Source organism: Syzygium oleosum, unplaced genomic scaffold (assembly GCF_021117445.2).
Source record: "Syzygium oleosum isolate NSW1041296 unplaced genomic scaffold, Sole_v2.1 Sole_v2.02, whole genome shotgun sequence".
Taxonomy (NCBI): domain Eukaryota; kingdom Viridiplantae; phylum Streptophyta; class Magnoliopsida; order Myrtales; family Myrtaceae; genus Syzygium; species Syzygium oleosum.
In genome coordinates, this window is record NW_026607486.1 from 21,701,922 (window position 1) to 21,717,613 (window position 15,692).

A 15,692-nucleotide genomic window follows, 5' to 3' on the forward strand; every position below is an offset into this window, starting at 1 on the left:
CTCCTCCAGTAGGTGTGTGGTCCTATATGAACCACGTGAAAATTGGTGGACTTGTAACGACCTGATCTGACGAAAGTAGGGAGTCGTCGCCGGACCAGAGGGCACTCTTAGCAGGCTTCTTGAATAGCGAAAGGGGCAGGAATGAACTGAACGACGCACCGAACATAAGAGAGGGATTCTAAGATATATATATATGAAAACTAAAATTAACTCATAGAGGCGTCTTTTGATTAACGGCAATACTTAGCTTTATAACTCCAAAGTTAAGCGTGCTCAGGTGGGAGCACTCCAACCAAAAGACAAAAATCATGAGACTTGGTCTAGAACGGATCAAAGCGGACAATACCTCGAGTGAATTAATCTATAGATGCTATTATTATTATTCAAAATTATTTATTTTTAATAATTATTGTAATTTATCAATTTAAAAGTTTGTTATTTGCAAAAAATAATTATTATACCGTGGATATAAGAAATCACGTTCACCTTTATCCTACCTCTCCAACCAAACATGGGATATGATAAAGTTTTATCCTATCCCGACTTCTATCCTGGCTATCAAACGTATCATTTATGCTTATGGTTAATTAGGTTTCAGTTTAATTTCAAACTCCTGTCTAGTTCAATTTGGTTTCATATTTTTTCAATCCATGCTATTTTAGTTCGATTATGTGTTTCATACAAATTGAATTGAACTTAATGGTGCTCACCCCTAATTCTTCGTAAGAGAGTACGCTATTTTTCTTTTCTTTTTCCAAAACGAAAAATAGCAACAAAAGGATACACCTATTAATTGGAGGCCATCAAAGCTCGTTGGTAAAGAGTTCCACATGGAGAAACAATTATCCGGTGCTAAAGTAGAAACTAATCTGAATGCTATCCGAAGTTTACTGTCCATTCAAGAATAGCCCATTTTAAGCGAACGAAAGAGGTTCCAGTCCGGCCTATTTTGGTATCACCTCGTTTCCTGATACTAGTTTCCTTATTTTAAGGAACACATATGGAAGTAATTTTATGTATCGGCCAATACCAAACCTCGAAGTTTCCAATTCGATTCGATTGTGATGGTTGCCTGTTGCTTGGCAACCATCGTCGATGACTGGTCGATGGAGTCAAACCAAATCAAAGGGTCGAAAAATCGTTTTTGGTCCGATTGAACTCGGGGAATCGATGGGTTCCAGAATGCACTGTTTCAATTGTTCATAAACTTGAACCAACAACCATTTGTAACATAAGCTCCTAGAGGATGTACAAATGAAAAGGGATAAATTGGAGAGCCCGCAGAGAATACAGCTTAAAAATTCGACCATTACCTTTCTCGTCTCTTCTAATAACAGGAACCATGGGTCACTCAATTTTGACTCACCACGTATAATATAATCTGGGCTAATCCAATCTCCTAGTTCCAGCTCCATTAGCGATTTCAGGTGTTACGGACTGATCAGTAAGAGGAGCAAGAGGAGCAAGAGGGGCATCTGATGAGGCCGTTGACGTTGCAGGCCTTGCAGCTCTTGAACCCGTGCTTGTCCGAGTAGATCTTGCAGCTCCCGCTGCACCTCTCGCACACCGCGTACCTCAGCCCTCCGCAAGGGTCGCACGCGCCGGGCCCCGCCTCGGGCGACGCGCGGCCGGCGACCAGCGACCTCAGCTCGCCGCTCTCGTGCAGCTTCCGGACCTCCTCGGCGCCGCCCACGAGCCGCCCGCCGACGAGGACGCAGGGGAGGGACAGCCTCCCGCGGCCCAGGATGCCCTGCAGCTCCGCCACGTACCTGGAGTCCATCGACAGGTCGCGCTCGTCCACGGGGACGCGGAGCCCGCGGAGGATCGACAGGACGGCGCGGCAGTCCTCGAAGGTCTTGCGGACCACGCGGAGGCTTGTGAAGTAGACAACGACGGCGGGCTTCTCCTCGTCGGAGGAGCCGGGGGGGTGCTTGGACTTGAGGGACGAGGCGGAGGAGCGACGGTGGTGGTGGAGGGTGGGTGGCGATGGCGGTGCCGCATTGCGGTGGGCCCAGCTGGAGATCCGGACCCGGTGGAAAATGGAGGGGGTCCTTGGGGAGTCGGGTTCGGGCTCGGACTCTTCGGTGCAGAGGTTCTGGATGTCCTTGAAGGACGAGCAGGAGAAGCTCCTTGATCTCGGTGCGGTTTTGATCCTCCTGAGTGGCCACATGACAGGGAAAGGAGAGGCTTTTGGGGAAATGAGGTTAAGGTTGAATTTGATGGGTGGAGAGAAGAAGGGAAAATAAGCCTAGGAAAAGAGGGAAGGGAAGAAAGAGGCAACAAAAGATGGCAAGGGTGGGAGGGAGAGTCACAGTGAGAAGGTAAGGTTGGGCTTTGCTGTCAATGATGATGATAGTAAATGCTTTTTTTTTTTTGCTAAATGATGATAGTAAATGCTTAGTATCTGCCTTAGGCGCTAATTATTTGGGCATGAAGCAATTGTGGGTCCACGTCATTTGGTGATATCCTCTGTCAAAGTGTCAATTCATTTACTTTCCCACAGTGATGATGATTATCGATTCTTTCCTTCTTCTGACAAATTCCTTTGACCGGGGTCGACCCTGTTCTGCTACTTGAAGTTGTTAGCGCTTCGGGATTTTGCCATCCCGTTCTGAACGCAGAACGAGCATCTGTCGGAGAATGCTTCCGTTTCGATTTCTTTATGCAACTGAAAACGATGACAATGTGGGTCGAAGCACAGATATTCGTGGGGGTCCGAGATTGGTTAATCCTATTCAGACGGTTTCCACTCTTTTCTGCCTTTACTGCGGCGAGGTCGCATTGAAGGAAATAGTCGATCTTAGTGCCTTTTTACATATTTGGAGTTAATGACCTAATTAAAATCATGACGTGTCAAGTAATAAGTCGGAGCTATACAAGAACTCCGAGAAAAGACCAGGATTAAATTCAGACAGGAAATAGATATCACCCCGAGAAAGAGTACCTCAGTCTAAGAGTTGCCTAGTGTCAACAGAATAGGCTGTCGTCCCGAAGCAAAATTTGGAAGGACATGTTTGGGTCCGCCTTGTTTTAATCTGTAGGAAAGAGAGAAGTTTTCTCAGTAAAGCTCTAGCATCACGTAAAGGCAGAAGAGCTAGAGAAATTTAGAGAGTTCTCACGTGGGAAATGCGGACCGTAAGCGGAGTCACATTTTTGCTCCTCGAGAAATGAGTATGTCTCCATAAGGCACCCTTTGTTCAACTCTGAGCATATCGCGAGTCGCAAGAACTGCACGAACAGATCAGCTGATTAATATTGGTTTTGCGAGTTGAAATCAGCGGTAAGCCAATGCAGTGTGAGTAGTTCATTGACCGTAAGCGATTGGAGCATTGCATGGATAAGTACCGCAAGTCTGATAGAAGAGCGTAGCTGCTCCTCTTCGGCTCATCCCAGTGGCGAGGTGGTTCAGAGATTCTTCCTTGGGGGCCCCAGGAGTCTCGAAATGCTCTTTCATCTGGCTGAAGCCACCAAGACAGGTACGGTGGGCTTCAATTATGCCAAGGAAATGTAAATTTTTAAGCAGATAGAATAAGAAGATTTTGCGACATACGTGCGGATGGTATCTGTAAGCTTGTCAACAGGAGGACTGCTGATTGGGCGTTGGGTTTGTGTTGGTCCAGTTTCCACCAGTAGTTCTGCAGGAGACACTCAATAAAGAGACCGTTTAGGGAATAAAGAAGCTCGCCCACTTGCCGTGCGTCTCTAAGTAATCGACAATTTGACATGACTATGCATTTTCTCTTTGATATCAATGAGATACCTACCTTGCTCAGGTGTTTGGCCGTCTTCAGGCAGCCTTGATAACTTGAAGTTGGGATCCACGTTTAACCATGAATTTTCCTCAGCTACAGGTTCGAGGCCACTATTGCTGTTTCTAGATGAAGATAAGGGTCGCTTCTTGCTGGATCTGTTAGATACAGTGATGTCAATCCATATGATCAATGATTTGTTTGATGAACAAGACAAGCTAATAAGATGCAAGATAAAACCAGCTAGTTCCACGATGGTTTTAATTGGCTCTCATGAGAAAATCTGATTCCTGCCTGTATATCTTTGTTCACTATCCAAAGCACTCTTAGGAAAGAAGCATATTCTCACTAACCGTCCAGAGTTGACTTCTGCATTGTGCGCTATGAAGTTGTGTCCAGAAGCTGAGCTTGGAATGGATCTTACATCATCCCCTGTAATACCATATACGAAGAGATTTTTGTTAGTTCTCTGCCGTATTATGTGATATATCCCAATACGTAAGTATTACCTGAATTTCCTGGAGTTACCATTGGGTCTGGATCTGCTACCGCTGTCTTATTGTGGATGAGATTGTTTCTTAAACCTTCCATGAAAATTTCCGGGGGCATTTCATGATTTTCAAAATTATTCCGCAGCTTCTCTATGGAGACATCTTGTGAATGCAGGTTGACCTCCATGTGTACATCTTTGAAAGGCTTCACAATCAAATATTTCATCAGAGGGAGGCCAGACGAACACATTGCAATCAGGTACTCCAGTAAAAAGATGTGAGCCGTACCCGTGCCCCTAAATCTTGATAATATGCTCTCTCTGGGGGGGATGACGACGAGGGTTCTGGTGGCAAGGGCAGGGATGTTCTTCCTGTGGAGAATGGTTATTATTTTGAACTGAGGTTGCACAATATCAAGCACGACAAATTGTTAAAAGAGGCTTGCCAGAGGCTGACCAGAAGGTGTGTCATGGGGAGGCTGGATACTTCTCATCCACAGCTCCATAAGAGGTTGAGGATAATAGACGCGTCTATTTTCGTTAAGTAAACCACATGCTAGCACTGTCGGCGGTAGCTCCATGAGATGAGCGATCTTCATGCTGGTCATCACACTCGTACGCTGCAACCAAATGTGTCTGGGAATTATGACATCATATTGTTTTTATTGTAACTGTTGTAGGCTGAAAGCTGAAACTCCTAACAAGGATGTCCCTCCAAATTTATGGTCATCTAAGCCTCCAAACACTCAGTGGAAGGGACAGGTTAGTTCATATGAATGGCTTGACTGGGTAGGATATTTTGGCAATGTGGAACTACATCGGACTGAACAGGAGAAGCACCAACCTTTCTCTTTCTCCCTCTTTTTGAGACAATGCTTGAAGAGTTTTGCAGCCATGATTGGTATGTATTTCCAGGGATGATCGTCTGTTCATAGTCCATGGCAAAAGGTTCTGCCCTTTTAGCTTTCCTCTTGGCTTGTCCCTGTCTCTGCTTATCCTGCTTCATTCGCACCTTTATCATTATCAGTGAACTCTCTAAATTGTCTTTACCTTTATAGAAGAAAAGGTTACTTCGGTAAGTTAACTGTGACCTGATGAGGAAACTTGAGATCATCAGTTTCCTGATTAATTTGGCTTTCTGGATGTTGATTTTGAACTTCATCTGTGCCAGAAGCGTAATAGTTAATTTATGGGAGGTGTTTTCACTAACAATTCAATTCTTAAATTTCCAAAAGAAATCCAAGTAGATCTATGTGCATCTTAATATATCTGTCTCTAACCCAGAAGGCCATCTGCAATGCATACTCAGTGCTTTATCAGAACGTGACTTCAGAAATAAAAGGAACCGAACTATGAATCCATTCGTATTGCTGTGTCAAATGCTTAAGGATAATAACATAGAGTGCTACTCATATGATCATATCGTGAAGCTATTAGCCACTTAATAATTCAGAGGAATATGCTACTTCAATGATCGCTATAGGTGGATGGGCAATAATGTGATACACCCCCAAAGGATCTCTGTCAAGTCAAGTATCTTTCACATAGATCTGAATTTGGTTCTCGGGTAGTAGAAACCAAATAATTCCTGAGCAGTTCTAGCTTGATGTACACTTTCCTCCATTTAGTAAACAGAAAATGAAGGAATGGTGCTGCAAACCTCTCTGAGCATCGTCTGGCAATGGTGGTGAGGGTACGAGAGTACTTGGTATGTGTGCATCCTCTCCTGAAGCAAAATTGGCCTGAGTCTCGTCCTCCCCCTCTATATCAAACCTGTCAGACCATTCAACAAGATACGCGGTATTGCAAATGGTCAAAATCTAAGATTAATGTGCATAGCATACGTTAAGAAAAGGCACAACTAGATGCTTGTCATAGTATGTTAAGCAAACGAGATATTCCATCACAAATACAATGTAACGTTTAGAAAATGAGATTCCATCTCAAGTGCAATATAGCCTTTCTCTTTGAAGTAGACCAAAGAAAGACGTAGATTGAATATTAGAGTTCTCATCCTTTGAGCTTAGAGTGCACGTATTACCTTTCAAAGTGATTAAATAGTTCTCTATCAGTCTGATAAGGATCAAAATGATCGAATAAGGTTATATTTGCTGCATCAGCTGTGAAAATAAAGCACTGATGATGTTAATCTAAAGGATACATATAAAAGAGGAAAAGCTGGACAAAAATCATGGGGTTGATGATGAACCTTGATGAAAGTTCTGATTTTGGTCCTCATTCTTTTCATTGTCATTCATGCAGGTCTCGTCAACATTGTCTAGTCGCTGCAAAACCGAAAATTAAGCAGAAGAGCCATGGCCATGAGAAATTGGGCATATTCAACATTCCACAAAAAGGTTGTGCACTTGGCTCGTGAAAAATACCCAAGGTTGCTAGGTAACTTCGACAATTTGTCATTAGCTAGGTGTTCCTCTAGCTGAATCCTCGCTTTATTTCAAATATGAGACTCAAAACACTGTCAAACTCAGGCACCTAACAGCTAAACCTACTTCTTACAAAGATCATCATCCAAACTTTAGACAGACTTAAACATAGAGTGAAGTATTCAAGGTATGGCATTCCCATTACTCAATGTACTCATCTTCCTGCTCAAGCTTTGATTGCTTTTAGTTGAGAGGGGGAAGTTCCAAATGAACTTGCTAAGCGACCAAAAGAAATTTGTGAATAGTATCTTTCATCGACATCTTGGCCATAGAAAAAAATGCCAATCCTTCAAATGCGCATGTGGTGGCAATTCTTGTGATATATCAGGCACAATTTCCTTTATTAGCACGCCGAGCACAGGGACTGCGTGAAAGACAGATGAACACCTGAAAGCAACTACTGTGACCCTGAAGCGGTGCTGGACAGGGAATGTCATAATACCCCAAACCAAAGACAGCTTTTGAGTTTTGACAATCGCAAAGTACCCCAACACATCGCCTCACTTTTCTTTTCCACGAACTGTTCTTCAAGATTATGCCTAAAAAAAGTGTGAAAATCGTGCTAGTAAAGAATATACCCATCTCTAGAATCATGGCATCAACTAGCTAGTATTTCCAAAACCGGTGACTGTTGAAGAGTCTATTTGTAAGGTGATTCACTTAGGCTCGCTATCACGCTCAAATATCAATAGGCCGCATACATCTCACTATTTTTATCCATCTCTGCTATTGCAAGAAAATCTTCCCTCAATATCCTCCCGAGTTATTGCCTTCCCTATTCTAGTTCTCCTGATGTTAACTGAAAACCAAATTTACCTGACATGATGTTTTTTATTTCAATCCGGTACTCTCCAAATCCTCTTGCAGATGATTTTGATAGTCCAACCACAAACGAACCACGGAGAGAAAAATGTAACCAGGACATTACAGAGGTGGAAATGCCAAACAATGTTCTGAGATCTTCATCAGATGAGATGGCCACAAAAAGAAAAAAAAAAAACCACCAAATCATACTTTCAGCTGCAACCATTCTACAAACAAAAGGCATCCTCAACATATTAAAATAGAATCAAAGAACATCAAATTGCGCGAATTACCATAGCAAAGTAAGCCGTGTGTTGGAAACCCATGGTGGCCGTCGCATCAGAGAAATTAAGGGGTTGCTCAATATCACCGATCTCTGTCTCCTGGTTGTCTGGCAGAGTAACAGCTTCTCTCCTACGCACATGTGAAACGCCATGAACTTCTCTCTTCCACAAATTAATTTGACCAGCTTGCCCTCCTTCCTCCCACTGTTTCTGCTTTAATCTTTTTTGGGGCTAGAAAAATCGTGCCGTCGGAAAAAAACAGCTTTCTAAAATGACAACGATTGACGCGGATTTGGACAAAATGCCGATCCTATAAACACTCTTTAGATTACACCAATGAAACGTGAAATGAACTAGTCTAGATTGAAGGGAGCTGGTCGGAGCAAAAATTACGCGGAGCAAACCTAACTCACTTGGCCTGAGTTTTTCCCTTGGGCAGGATTGTTGGATCTGGAGCAGATTTAACCTTCCAAGCCTCGTTTATCTCAACCTAATACCGCAAAAATTCATCGTCAGTCTACGAACACAAGGATAAGAAATGGAAAAAGCTTGTGAAGACGAGGTGGGTGTGGTTTTTGATCGGGCCATGTTCGTACCAGGAAACGAGTGACGTCGTCTGCAAATCATTCCCAAGAAACAGCATTACTCATTTTTCGAAATTACGAAGAAAATTCTTAGCAAAGCGGAAGAACTGGAAGCTTACCATAGAGGAGTTTCACTTTCCGCTCATAGACGATCACGACTCCACCTGAGAGAGATTACGAATCAGGCGTTCAAAATTCGACGGAACACGCAAACGGGGATGAAGAGGAAATCAGGAAACAACAGACGGAATCAAATACCCATCAGAATTCCGGAAAGTCTGAGCGCCATTGGGATCGATGGATTCAAGATTTCCTCACTGAAGAAGTAAAAAGAAGAAGAACGGACACGTCGGTGACTCGATGGAAGGCAATATCGACATGCCGAGAGTATGGAAGAGAAAAATGTCCGTACGTAGACGTACCATATCTTGATGATGTCGAGCTTGTCGAGCTTCCTTCGGTTGATCTTCGCGTGCATAGTCGCGGCCATCCTTCGTCAACACGCGAGAGCAACGCACGGCAGGCCAAACATTCATCAAATCACAGAATCAGAATGCCTGTTTTTTCTCAGCGAAAATTATCAGAGACTAAAACTATATGTTATCACGCTATTCATTCACCGGGGACAGAGTTATCCCGCTATTTCAGGACTCTCTGCATGAACAGGAGGATCAGGTATTTCGAAGTTGACGTAAAACAGAGCAAAGAACGTAACATCGCATATCAATCTTCGCATCCGCGTCGCTCTCCTTTCAAACAGAAAGAAAAACCGAAGATCACCGCAGAAGTTGTAAGAACAGAGCCATATCTTCCGGAAATGAAAAACCATCGCTCCTGACAGCAGCGGAGCGCAACGGAGACTCGACAACTCAAGAGAGCGAAAACCATTACGCGTTTCTCACGCGCATGCTATCCTGGGCGTTGCTAAACAGGCGATGAAGAAGATACACAGACCAGCTTCACGTCGCTCGCACGACGGCGCATGCACCGAGAGACGACGTCGAACGGAACGGGAAGCTCGTTCGCGAGGTTCCGGGGATCGAAAAACGGCGGCGGAATCGAAGGGAATCGAGGGGGAGGAGGGAGAAGGAAGGAGGATCAACCATATCTGGCCGAGCGGAGCTTTGCGGGCGAGAAGCTGGTGAGAGTAGAACATCCTCCTCGCTCGTGCTACTGCCTCGGACTTTCACACTCACAGAGAGAGAGAGAGAGCTTGAGCTGCAAGTTTACTGGAATGGAGAGAGGTGCGTTAATGGAGTTCAAGCGGAGTAGCAGCGAGCAAAATCAGCGCGGGGGAAGATGAGGAAGAGAACGTTCTTACGTGAGAGCGCACATGATGAGCGCGCGTGAGCGCGTGAGAGAGAGAGTGAGGGTCGAAAGCCTGCAAGTATGTTCACTCGCCGCGACTGTAACAGAAAATTGGCTAACGGCAAAAAAAAAAGGCGACTAATGTCGTGAGCCGAGAGAGAGTGTGCTAAAGCTACCCGCGGGTGTAGGTAACCGTGCTGCGTTGTCGACCACGGTGGACGAAGAGGAGGTGACGGCCCGTTTGGTGACCGTAAAGTTAAGAGAAAAATAAGAGATCGATTCATTTACGAAGGCCACGGTAGGATTTGGGGTTATAATCCTATGATCAAGCTGTTGATTTTTTGTTCGGATCAATCTTGAAAGGCTTCACGCGCATTTGACGAGTGCACCCGATTCGATCCTCCATCGACGTGCGCGAACCGGTCAGTCTCGTTTTGTGCTCCCCGGTGCTTGTTTGGCGTGCTTCCGTCTCTAAACTTTCGACTGATCGAAGCAGATCGGATCAAGACGGTCGATCCGAAGGGGGGTGGGCTTTAGTGGTCAGTGACTGAGGATCGGGGACTCTGGCCTGACCACAGTCACCAAACTCGGACCGGTTTCTCCATGTGTCCGCAACTTGTTCCAGTTTCCATCAATTAGCGAGCTTAAGTTAATAAATGAAGCACCGGTCTTCGAATAAATATGGCAGTCGGACGCCGGCGTCATGCCGCCTCGTTTGAAGTATATATCAGCAAACAAACACCCGACATTCTTTAGGAACATAATGTCTATATCCCATCGTTTTGGCCGAGCAAAATAAGCCACCATATCATGCTTTACTTGAAATGCCAATTCAACATCAGTGGCAATTTTTTAAATGCACTCTTCGAACAGAACTATATATAAGCTGTAATTATCTGTGTAAGCCGGTGTTATAGAAGTGAACTAAGGAGAAGATATTTCCAGCTTCAAATTACAAGCAATTGGAAAAAAAAAAAAAGGGGAACATTTTGCTGTTTCTATTGCTGTATAACATCAAGCTTTATATCTGTTGAACTCGAACTGAGATTCTGCAGCTCAAGATTTTCTTCTGCAGACTCAAAGAATCGATTTTCTGCTTCTTGTGCTCAAACGCTTGTATAACGAAAGAATCGTACCACAAAACTAGAAATCATATTCATACAGATGGGAAGCATGCTCATGTGCTGATGCTGCCATCTCCCGGTCGCCAAAATCCTTTCTTACCAACAAGAAACTGTTCTTGGTGAAGGGTCACCGACCAGTGAAGTGAGCGCAAAACTGGACCAAGTTTGTTTATAACTTCTGGGTTGTCTTGTACCAGAACATAACCACCCGGCCTCAATATGCGATCCATCTCCACAGCTATATCTACAACCTCACATCTGATGAAATTGCAGAAGATCAAGTCATGAGAAACCAATCATCTTGATTCAATTAAAAAAAGATTGAGGGACACCTCCAAGTGTATCATGGCAAAGACAATAACAGAGGATCCAATTTCCATTCCATCAGTGTTTGGTCAAAAAAATAAATCATCAATTGAAACATCAATGAGTAAATTAATAATACCTCTCCGGAAGATCTTTGAAGAGAAAACTGGAATGAAGCAGATCATATGTTCGAGGGTAGGTATTGAATGATTCGCACCAGTCATGATAGGTTCCAATCAACCCTCTGTCAAATATAACAGAGAGAGAATCTTGCACATGAATTGGGACAACATTCATAACCCAGAGTGGCATGTCAATGAGTGCTGCTGCGAATCTAAGAGAATAAAAGGTCACAGTGTCAGTGCAATTCCGAACATTGGAAGAAAATCAAATAGCCATCAAGTAACTAAATAGTGGAACAAGCCAAAAACATTAAATAAACCTGAAATCGCTTAGATAAAGCATTGATTAGGTGGACAAAGAGAGAAAAAAATACATAACATAATAAAGCAGAGATGTATCGCCACACAGCTAAGAGAAAAACCACTCCCACTATGAGTAAAGGAGAAAGTGATGTCCAATTAGCTGGTATTTTATACAATCTTAAACTTACCCTCCATAACCAGCATTCATATCCATCACATTCCTCATGCTTGACCAGTTTATACCAAGGCCTTCCAAATAAACATCTGAAACAAGGGCAGACCAATGTTTGCTATCTTCGTAGAACATTTGCTCGGTTTCAACTTCACTTGACAAGCTTAACGGTTTAGTCCTGAGCCTTGTAGGCCAGGGAGCAGGCCAACTACTATTGTCTGGAAGCCTGTTAAGGCAGCCACCAAGAGGCACATACCTGGATCACAATAATAAATGAGATCAGAAGGGCATACAAGCATGGCAAATAGAATTGTGACCAGAGATGATAAAACGATAACTGAAATAAGGTCAAAGATGGAGCACTGAAATAAGGTTGAAGATGGAGTAATCTTGGACTGAATTAGAAAATATACAAGCCAAGCAAATTCCCTTCTTTTGGAGGTCCCACATTTATTTATCAGATGGATAGCAAAAATGACACAAAGGTCGACTCATTTGTGAGATTGATCTCTGAGTTCGGAGCAATTGAGAAACCGGACTGAGGCAAAGGCTTCTGAACAAGACAAACTTAACCTGATTCACAACCACCCTCATTTGAGCTTCTCTCATAGAGAGCTAACCCATTTAGCTAGTGCTCAGTAGAGTCAACAGCTTTTAATTAGTCATCCGCCTCAAACTGAATCCGTTCCCATATCTACACACCTTTGCCCTTCCTTCTCTCTGTGTGTGCGCATGTACCCATGCATGGTCGTGCAGGCATGTATGGATCTTTGGGGTGGAATTAGGTAATGCTACATCCCAGCCTTGTGGTCGTGACACAACAGCATGTCCACAACAAAATATATTTTTTGAATGACCAATGCAATATGACATTAGTACCAAGAATGTTGCCGCTGATCTTGCTGTTCACATAAGGGGGGACTACTTTCTTCACGTTTCTGGTAGCAGGAAGGTGAAACAGGTTTTTGATATATCACCAGGCCAATCCCAGATGACTCCATAGCTTTAGCCACCACCTTCCAGCACATGGACTTCGTCAAATCAACCATAGCTGCAGAACAAGTGGATCATCAAGGCCCAGTTAAATCAACACCAGTTGTTGACATCTCCGAGCATTTTACTCGGAATTTACTGCAGACGTAATAACGTAAAACTCGCAGACTCGGCGAAGAGGTAAAAAGACAGGAGGAAGGAAGAAAATTATGTCAGCTTACACACCATTCCAGACGGTTTGATCCCTCTCATCATTGCGATAAACTGGGGTAGCCGACCATAGAAAGAAACCCCCAGGCCTAAGAATCCTGTTGAGCTCCAACAGTGGTTTCCCACCTACATTTTCCACAAAAACCAAATAAAGATGAACTCAAGACTTCACAAAACTTCTATAAAATGGCACATGTATGATTGATTGACAGGAAGTACCATCTGCATCCCAGTGAACCCTGCATCTTGCACAATGAATCAAGTCGTATGTGTTATCTGGAAAAGTCAGCATCTGTGTTCCAATAACGGAAAGAGTGGCAGGAATTCCTCGTTCTAGAGCAAATTGTATCTGAGCTTCATGCTCATCCTTTGGAGCCAATGACATGGTAATTACATCTTTGTCCAGCAAATAACCACCAAAGCTGGCAACTCCACAACCAACATCTAAAATAACCCTGACGTGTTTTCCCCATTCTATGGCTGGTAAAGTCTGAGTGAAATAAGCAAAATCAGTGAACCGCGAAAAAAAAAAAGGAAAAGAAATCCAACTACTCTGAAAGGTAACAGCCCAGTTCAGGATTACGTGATGAACAATTTGCAGCCAGTGCCAGTGCCGGATGCCAACATAATCAATGTGAAAGTTTTGACCCTTTTGCAACTCAAAAGACGACCAAGCGTGGTAATACATTTGGTACCTTTTCTACAAACTGAATATAATTATCGACTCCATCCTTAAATTGAGTTCCTCCTCCTGGAAAATGAAAATAATCGCCAGATTTCTGCACCCAGTTTTGGTCCCTCTTGTATTCAACAAGCTTTGGGTGAGGAACATTGTTGTACCAGATCTGCGGGGCATAAAGAAGATAACGGCCAGTATTAGTTTACTGGTAAACCACGTAACATGAAGAGATCTCATCTTGGTCCAACATTTTTATGGAATCAGCAGAAGAATTGATTTCAGAAAAGGCAGAAATTTCAATGCCAATACGACTGCAATTGCTTCTATAAGCTAATATGAGTAATACTCATCGATAAGAGGCAATTTTGTGAGAACACAAACTAGAGGGATTCAAAGAAGAAATCCTTCAGACAGAAATTGATGAATGGATGACAGCAACAGATTCACATCACACAACCTCATCGAATAATAATCCGTCAATCAAGTAATGAGGAACTAACACAAACATCACATTATCATAGCTGATAGTGATAGATCACACAAACCTCAGGAGATTGGGCAGCGACTGCATCGAGATTCAAGAGGAACTTATTTCTTGAATCAACAAACATCACATTACCGAACCAAACCCCGAAAAGGCAGTACGAAAACACTCCCAAGAAAAACTTATTTCTTGAATCAACAATCAACCAAAGAGATACGCATTTTGAACTAAAACCACAAATCTTACCAAAATCAACATATCAATCTCACCATGTCCCTGCTCTTGGGCCACGGAACAGGCGCCTTATACCCTTTCGGAAGCGGCACCAGACAACGCGGGCTCGGGCTCGGGCAATGCCGCTCGCGGTGCTCCATGTGCCGCCTCGAGTTCAACTGCTTGATCGCCTTGAAATTGTCCAGGCACGGTATGAAATCCACCGCGGTCGGTCCCTTGCACGCCTCCCACTTCAAGCTCGAATCGAGAGGCGGCGGCGGCGGCTGCTCTTCGATCGGGGCCGGGACTGACGAGCCTCTGGGCGGCGGGGGCGCCGGCGAGGAGATCCGCCGGAGATCGGATTGGGAGTAGAAGGAGAGTGAGGATTGGGAGCCGGCAGTGAGGACGAGGAGGGTGACGAAGAGCAGGAGCAAGATCGAGGACGCGAGGATGAAGGGGTACTTCCTCTCCTTGAAGAGGTTCTGCACTGCTGATAGCGCCATTGTCGATCTTGCTCGAGGTCGAATGTGATCCACAGATTGAAGAGAGAGAGAGAAGAGAGAGAGAGAGGGATCTTGAAAGGAAAGGAGACGATGATGATGTTGGACGCGGTAATTGACTGGGGGAAATTCGAAATGTCGTTATATATCCACTAGTAATAAATTAATAATATAATGCTAAAATAAAAAAAAATAATCAAACTCTTTAGTATTAGAAACGTAAAATCCGTATTTCGATGAAAATAGTACTTCTCGTTTTCTTTTTCTTTTTATCTTTTGCTAGATTAAAGAGAAGATCTTCCGTTCAAAATAAAAAGAAAATTGGGCATCCTTCCGCACCCTTTATTGCTAAGTCCTTGTTAATTACACATATGAACCATATGATTTTATATGCTCATCAAAATAAATCATGTAAATGATTGAATATTATCGTTCCCTGAAATATCACGTGTAATGCATGTGGATGCAGTGGCTATATGCAGGAGAAAGAATAAAGTAGTAGGGACTCGGGAGGTCTTGTTTCTTTTCTATAAACTTTTTTTCTTTATTAATATAGTAAGGAGTTATATTAGGCTTATTAATATAATAAGGAGTTATATTACTTGACGCAACAGAGTCCAGGAGAAAAGGATGTCGACGCAGCAACATGCGCAATTGCTAGATTGGCTGGATTTAGATTTGATCCGGTCCTCCAAATTACATTTCAAGTCGCCCACTGTTGCTCAGGAGATCACCCAATTCCTGTTTGCTGGAGATTGGAACTGCGGAAGTCGGATTTCACAAACTTAGCAACTCGGTGCAAAAAATCGGGCTATTCGACTCTTTTAGGATCAGTTTTTTTAGAAAAAGAAAAAGCTATCTCCGGAAAATTATTTTCCGACTTTTTAATGTTTGTATGACGGAAAGCTAATCGATTTACAGAT

General features: G+C 43.4%; 3 protein-coding genes and 1 long non-coding RNA gene across 5 annotated transcripts; 1 reads left to right on the forward strand and 3 right to left on the reverse strand.

Moving 5' to 3' along the window:
• Nucleotides 1–1,441: 1,441 nt before the first annotated feature.
• On the reverse strand, nt 1,442–2,170 carry LOC115673238 (uncharacterized protein At5g39865-like). Its single transcript, XM_030595350.2, has one exon. It carries the CDS (start codon nt 2,168–2,170, stop codon nt 1,442–1,444), a length of 729 nt encoding a protein of 242 aa, XP_030451210.1.
• Nucleotides 2,171–2,386: 216 nt separating this feature from the next.
• On the reverse strand, nt 2,387–9,567 carry LOC115673266 (sister chromatid cohesion 1 protein 1). 2 transcript variants are annotated; one of them, XR_008814734.1, is made up of 22 exons: nt 9,459–9,543; nt 8,778–8,846; nt 8,614–8,672; nt 8,475–8,519; nt 8,368–8,387; nt 8,185–8,261; nt 7,781–7,901; nt 6,449–6,524; nt 6,281–6,359; nt 5,900–6,012; nt 5,331–5,401; nt 5,084–5,236; nt 4,697–4,859; nt 4,529–4,611; nt 4,259–4,445; nt 4,103–4,181; nt 3,765–3,907; nt 3,551–3,635; nt 3,346–3,458; nt 3,135–3,228; nt 2,945–3,035; nt 2,387–2,765 (listed from the first exon to the last, which is right to left on the reverse strand). XR_008814734.1 is itself a non-coding variant. In XM_056304038.1 (21 exons), the coding sequence occupies exons 1-20, from the start codon at nt 9,509–9,511 to the stop codon at nt 3,146–3,148; spliced, it is 1,872 nt and encodes a 623-aa protein (XP_056160013.1). In that variant the 5' UTR covers nt 9,512–9,567; the 3' UTR covers nt 2,782–3,035; nt 3,135–3,145. The 2 variants fall into 2 exon arrangements, 1 of the variants encoding a protein (XP_056160013.1); XM_056304038.1 differs by lacking the exon at nt 2,387–2,765 and having other exon boundaries at nt 2,782–3,035; nt 9,459–9,567.
• Nucleotides 4,473–6,539, forward strand: LOC130135289 (uncharacterized). The gene is made up of 3 exons (XR_008814735.1): nt 4,473–4,702; nt 4,920–5,140; nt 6,502–6,539. It is a non-coding gene; the product is annotated as an uncharacterized LOC130135289 (long non-coding RNA).
• Nucleotides 9,568–10,501: 934 nt separating the features above from the next.
• LOC115673259 (probable methyltransferase PMT23) lies at nt 10,502–14,854 on the reverse strand. Its single transcript, XM_030595372.2, has 8 exons — nt 14,326–14,854; nt 13,589–13,738; nt 13,113–13,383; nt 12,909–13,019; nt 12,570–12,741; nt 11,707–11,946; nt 11,233–11,427; nt 10,502–11,045 (listed from the first exon to the last, which is right to left on the reverse strand). Exons 1-8 carry the CDS (start codon nt 14,770–14,772, stop codon nt 10,841–10,843), a joined length of 1,791 nt encoding a protein of 596 aa, XP_030451232.1. The 5' UTR covers nt 14,773–14,854; the 3' UTR covers nt 10,502–10,840.
• Between the last annotated feature and the right edge of the window lie 838 nt (nt 14,855–15,692).